The sequence below is a fragment of the Mastomys coucha genome, unplaced genomic scaffold (genome assembly GCF_008632895.1).
Source record: "Mastomys coucha isolate ucsf_1 unplaced genomic scaffold, UCSF_Mcou_1 pScaffold21, whole genome shotgun sequence".
Taxonomy (NCBI): Eukaryota; Metazoa; Chordata; class Mammalia; order Rodentia; family Muridae; genus Mastomys; species Mastomys coucha.
In genome coordinates this window covers 72628515-72634539 of record NW_022196904.1, presented here as the reverse complement: position 1 = coordinate 72634539, position 6025 = coordinate 72628515, and the positions used below count along the sequence as shown (strand labels likewise).

Genomic DNA, 6025 nt, shown 5'->3' with positions numbered 1-6025 from the left:
TTTATTGACCCTTCCATGTTCTGTTATGAAGCTGCTAATTTTATTTTTATTTACAGAGGCAGAGAGATTGAATGAAACTAAGTAAGTTACCTAGTGTCTGTTTTGCGTCAGTGAGCCTGGAACCCACACATATCTAACTTCAGGTCTCAGTACAAGGCAGGATGTATGTGCCTTTCTTTTGAAACACCAAGCTTTTAATAAAGTATAATTTGTGTACAGCAAAATGACCAGATCTCAAACGTATGAGCTTCACAGTTGTCTGAACTCCTTTAACTATGATCCACAGTAAGGTGCAGAATATCTTTTAACATCGTTAAAGCTTTCATTTGCCAGTTTCCAGTCAGCCCCTCCCTGTCCCAGGCAACCACAGGGTTTTTAACTATCAGCATGCATTAGCTTCACTTCCTTTTGGGCTTCTGTGTTTGTCTTCTTTTGCTTTAGTGCATTATTTTCAAGACTCACTCATATTGTTGGGAACATCAATATTGTATCTTCTTTTACTATTGAATCATACACAGTTTTTGAAAACACCACAGTCTTTCATTCTGCTGTCAACAGCTATTATGAGTAAGACTGAACATTCATGCACAAATCGTGTGTCTGTATATGTGTGTGTGTGTGTGTGTGTGTGTGTGTGTGTGTGTGTAAGCATGTTTTCATTCTGTTTGAATGAATAACCTGTGAGTAGAATTTCTGGGCTAAGAATAGGTATATGTTTAACTACAAAGTGCCAAAGTGGTCTCAGCTCACTACTTTATGGCGGCTTTAACTGAAATGTTGCTTGCTGGAATTTAGTTCATGTTTTTGGCTATCCTAGTAGGCATGAACTTGAATCTCCTATTGAGCTGTATCTCTCATTGTCTTCTCCTTGTCAATTTTCTCCAAGGCTCAGCAAGACCCAGAAACTTCTAAAGGAACTTAAGTCTCTGAAAACAACCAGATGCATAAGAGCCCTCCAAGGCTATGTAAACAATACGGTCTGCTGAGGGGATTCACACCAGTCTGGCAGACCTGTTGGGCTGCCCCAAAGTCCTGCAGTGAGCTCCAAGATCCCGGCTGTCATGACTGCCACCATGCTGGTGTAGGTTTTCAGTGTCCCAGCTCTCTTTGAGGCATTTCTACTCTTGCACGTAGCCCTCCCCACATTCCTGTAAGTTAACTCTTTGGCTCACCAAGTTGGACTTTGTTGGTGTCCTCCCTTTTGTCTCTTGTCAGTCTATCCGTGGTGAGTATCCTATCTGGAGATATTCCTTCATCACCCTACTGCACTGAGGGCTCCATCTCATCTGTTAGGTTTAGGCCTCCCCGGAAGGCCTCCTGACTACCATCTCCAAACTTAGTCACTGCCAAACATTATACACCCCATTGCTGCAATCACTACATTCTTTGTGCCTAACTACAAAGAAATATATACATTTATTTGTTTACTTATTTCCTGTTCATCTTTCCTACTGGAAGGTCAAATCCATACACACTGTCCTATTCAACCAGAGGACAGAGTATGCCACATCTAAGTCATTGAAGTAACAATGGTTAACCTTATACATAATTCTCTCTAAGATGCTAGCCCAATTAGTCACTGAAGGGCTGGCATACTCTGCAGCATGCACATTTAAGTGTTTATATACACTTCTGCATAGGTAGTTACTGAGCCTGGGTATAAGGTGCCAAAATGATGTAAAATAGTCCCAATAAGCCAAGTATTGTCTACAGCAAGGTTTAACCTTACAGTAGCACTGGCTTCATGAATATCTACTATTTTATTAGTTGCAGGGGTTCTTGTGATCTTCTTGCCCATGGCCCACACAACATCTAAATGTCTTCTCCCATTTCAGTTTCTCTTATCTCTTCTTTCTGTTTCCAGAACAAATGTCATGGCATATACAAAAACCTAAAGGACACTTCCAGAAAGAGCATGGGCTCTCCTTCAGGAGCACCTTGGCACTTTGGCCATGTTTTTCTGATGGTACTCGCTACGCTGCCTCAGAACTGCTCACAGGAGTGCTCCACTCTTAGACTGTAAGTTTCTCAAGTCATCTGAAGACCCCCAGCCCTAGGAGAAGCAAACACTTAGCACATATCACTGAATGTTCAGTGGATACATATTTGACCATGTAATAATGGTAGTGTTACATCTAAAAGGGAAGAAATACATGAGTATCTTAAGTAGTAGTATCCTCAGGAACATGTGGTGCAGTGTTAATGGACGGCTTAACACCATCTCCCCTTCCTAGCCTCTCCCTCACATCTCAGGAAGTAAGGCTCTTAGAAACTACAACCTTCTAGATGTTTTACGCGTGGGATGATATTCTATATAACAGATTGTACAGCTGCAAGAAAATCTTCAAAATTTCAAATTCCTGAATGACAAAGATCTCACTGTTCTATAAAATATGTGTCCTGACAGTAGTTTTGATTTGTTCTCAGCCATCCCAACCTACTTTTGAGTGACAAGAAGCTGAGATCATCACCAGTTTTCCTAATTATCTTTCCTGATTTTCTTATCTCTACCTTACTTCCCTTGGTCTACTGAAGAGGTCTACAAGCTTGGAACATCTGGTGATGTTCTTTCGATCATGTATTAATGCATAGCGAGTTGCTATGTGTGGGTAATCTGTGTGTGAACAGAAAACTGAAAGATTTAATCCCAAAAACTCTTGTAATTCCCCCTGTTGATATTTCTTTAGGTGATGACAGTCTTGAAACTGGAAAATCAATATCTCTGTCATCACAAATAATGTTGTGTATTAGGGATATGAGCGCCATGAGCTGCCTCATTAAAAAAAAAAAAAAAAAAACCTGTCCCATTGTGAAAGAAATATGTTGAACTACCAAAGATGGAGGGTTAAGAAAGAAACCTGAGTAAATGACCAGGTATAGGTTCCATAAGAAAAGCATAGAGGTCACCCACAGAAAAATACATGGCTCATAAAGGAAATATGTAAAAAGTCAAAATTCCAGACCTTGAGGTACAGACTTTCCTGTTGAGTTGTTGCTCTTTGCTCTGTTTTTGGGTGCCTGGAGAACTTGCCTTTTCTGTGCCTTAGGAAATGCACTCTTACTGCCTGGTTCTCTTCGTTCTGGGGAAACAATGTGTAGCACATTTTACCAATCAAAAGCCATCAAACTCTCACTCCAGTTTGAGTGTTTTTGAAGACAACTATGAAGAGGAAATGAACTTTTCCAAATAGAGTGATGTGTGTTCATGGATGCCCTTACATGGGTCTGGGGAGTAGGTGCTGTGAGCATGCATGCGTGTGTGCATGGTGGAGTGAAGTGGTAAGGGTATTTAGAGTCATGTACTTTGCTAGAGTGTAGCATTTCTGCATGCTTAGCAGGTCAGCTTTCATTACAAGATAGAAAAAAAAATCCACCCATCACTATTAGAAAAGGAACTGGGAGAAGCAGATTGGTTAGCCTGCACTCCTCCTCCCTCTACGAAGTGTGGAATAGGAGAATAAACCATGGTCCACAGAGGGATGAGAATGGGATTTTAGGAAGATTATAAAGTTTGAGCTTCAGAGTTGAAGGATAGTGGAGAGAAACTAGTAAGTGATCCTTCAGATAAGTGTCTAGCACTGGGAGCTGCTTGGATCACTGGGATTCTTGAAAAGAGGAAGATGCTGGGTAGAACTGAGCTGACTCTACAGATTTAAGTCTCATTATAAGCAGGAAAGAGAAATTAGCTGAGGGCCTTTGAAAGGAACATGAAGAATTCATTCCAGTACTGGAAAACTTTGATGAGCTGCCAGAGTTTTCAGTCTTGAAGACTTCAGGTGCCTGCAGAGGTTCATTGAGAGGATAAAGGTTGCCCAGCTTCCCATCCACCCTGCAGGACCCGGAGGACACCAGGAACAGAACTGACAAAGGATGTTATACATTTTGACTTTAGTTTAACTCCTCTGTGACTTTCCAGTTCCCTAAATTAAAATACTAATAACTATGTTCTACTCTGTATTATTCTAAATGCCGGGAGAGTTAACAGAGGCCAATATTTACTCTGAGCAGAGAAAGGTGGCCCACACCTATTGTTGCAGCTCTTAGAAGGCTGAGGCAATAGGATGAAGAGTTTGGAGCCAGCTTTGGCTACCTAGCAACATATTGTCTTTAAAAATTTCCAAATCCCAAATCATAAATAAGTGCCAGTGTTGTAAGACAGCCATTCTGACTTTCAGCTGGGGCATCTGCATCTCTTTGTGTGTCTAGGCCTCCTAACTGCTAACAGGGGAGGCTATGAGGAAAGCTCTGTCATATGACTCTTCAGTCTCATGCTGGATCCTCCTGTAGCCCAATTGCATTCAGTAACCAACATATGTAAGACTTGCACCTGGGTTAGGTGTTGGAGAACGAGAGATGGAAATGATCTCCAATGTCCATCATTGATTTCTGTGGTTTATTCTCAACTGATTCCAAGCTCTAGAGGAAACAGGGGTGTCACTGGTTGAATCTTACAGCTCATTTTGTTGAAAAGAATGGAAGAACTCCAAATATCACACCCAGGAGGAAAAAGAAAGCAGTCTAACATCCTGTGTTTGCCATTGGGGTTGAGGCGTTGAGGAACTCTGGCATGGCCTCCTCCATCATAACATTATAAAGTTATTCTATACTTGGTTGGCTGCCATGCTCCATACTGTGTTGCTTCCTCAGCAATGCAATGGAAATATCAGATGCTTCCTACCTCTGAGGGGCCTATAATATTGGTTAAGGAACTAGATGTGAAGGGAGGAAATGTTGGAAAGCAATACGTGTCTGACAGGTATTAAATAGAGATCCTAGGGTTTCTCTTTTTCTTTCCTTCTTTTTTTTTAATTTGGCAAAGTATTCAAGTAGTAGGTAAGCCTTCCAGGGGTCTTCTGGGTTAAGGTGTTTGGTGTTTGTAAGAGAAGCAGTGAAGGATGTTTCTTGCAAAGAGAGAGAAATATGCCTGGAGGCTCCAAAGAGGAAAGATAGATGGATAGATAGATAGATAGATAGATAGATAGATAGATAGATAGATAGATAGATAAGATAGAGTCTGCATGTGTGTTCCAGTGTGTGTGCATGCATGTGTGTTTCACAGGACCAGAAATCATCTTGACTAAAACAGACCTCAGTACAGTACTCATACACAATCAGGATTGAGAGCTAAGAAGACATAGAGGCAGGATATGAAAAGTTCTAATTCTGGGCAGAAAATTGCATGTCACTTAGGCACAAGAGTAGCTTTGGAGTCACCAACTTCAGAAGAAAGAACTGGTATGGTAGGTGTTAGAAGTGACTTTAAGTAGGTAGTAATGGCTGGGGTAAGAACTTTGAACTGCCCGTGCCATTCACACTTTGACTCCAGGGTCAACAACTCTGAGCCCTGCTTTTTACACATTGCAGGACACATTGGGAACAATTAGAATGGACACTCACCCAGCAAGCGGAGCCCAGAGGTTGCCACTGCTTTCCCAAGAGCATTGGTGGCTGTGCAAATGTAGGTTCCTTCATTTTCGAGGGAAGCACTCTGCAACAACAGGGATCCATTGAAAAGCAAGGAAACATTGTCACTCAGAGATCCTCCTCTCTTCAACCAAGTTACATTAGGCTGAGGAACACCTTTGGAACAAAAACAAAGATGACAAAGGCAATTCCTTTAAGAACAGGGCCACAGAACTGTGAGACAAATACCATTTAGTGTTTGGAGCACAAGTCAGGGAAGTGGGCACATCATAGCTCATAGGAAATGACTGGTTCCATTTTTATGGCATGTGTATGAGGAACTGTGTACAGCAAAGGCTTTGGTCCATGGGGCACATCATCTGTTCATGTATTCATGTATTACATTAGGAGATAGGAGCAAGTGGGATTGCTTTAGTCTAGGAATGGAGGTGACTCTGAAGTTGGGCAAATCAGTGGGAAAATGGTTAAAAAGAAGGAGTTGATGAAGCAGAGAATTCATACTAATGAGTTGTTACCAGGAAGACTTTGGAAATTATATATATACATACATACACACATATATATGTATACATACATATATATGTATATATATATATATATA

General features: G+C 41.2%; 1 protein-coding gene and 1 long non-coding RNA gene across 2 annotated transcripts in view; one reads left to right on the top strand and one right to left on the bottom strand.

The window, feature by feature from the left end:
• LOC116102505 overlaps positions 1-2167 on the top strand; it is a 2802-nt gene extending 635 nt beyond the window's left edge. Inside the window, exons 2-3 of the long non-coding RNA XR_004123202.1 lie at positions 887-1081; positions 1865-2167. This is a non-coding gene — a long non-coding RNA (uncharacterized LOC116102505). The remainder of the gene's footprint in view (positions 1-886; positions 1082-1864) is intronic.
• The window catches only part of Adamtsl3 (ADAMTS like 3), a 294408-nt gene that overhangs the window by 14655 nt on the left and 273728 nt on the right, over positions 1-6025 (bottom strand). The window contains exons 24-25 of the mRNA XM_031384883.1: positions 5398-5580; positions 2964-3080 (exon numbers count right to left, since the gene is read on the bottom strand). Of these exons, the coding sequence (XP_031240743.1) occupies positions 2964-3080; positions 5398-5580 (300 nt within the window). The remainder of the gene's footprint in view (positions 1-2963; positions 3081-5397; positions 5581-6025) is intronic.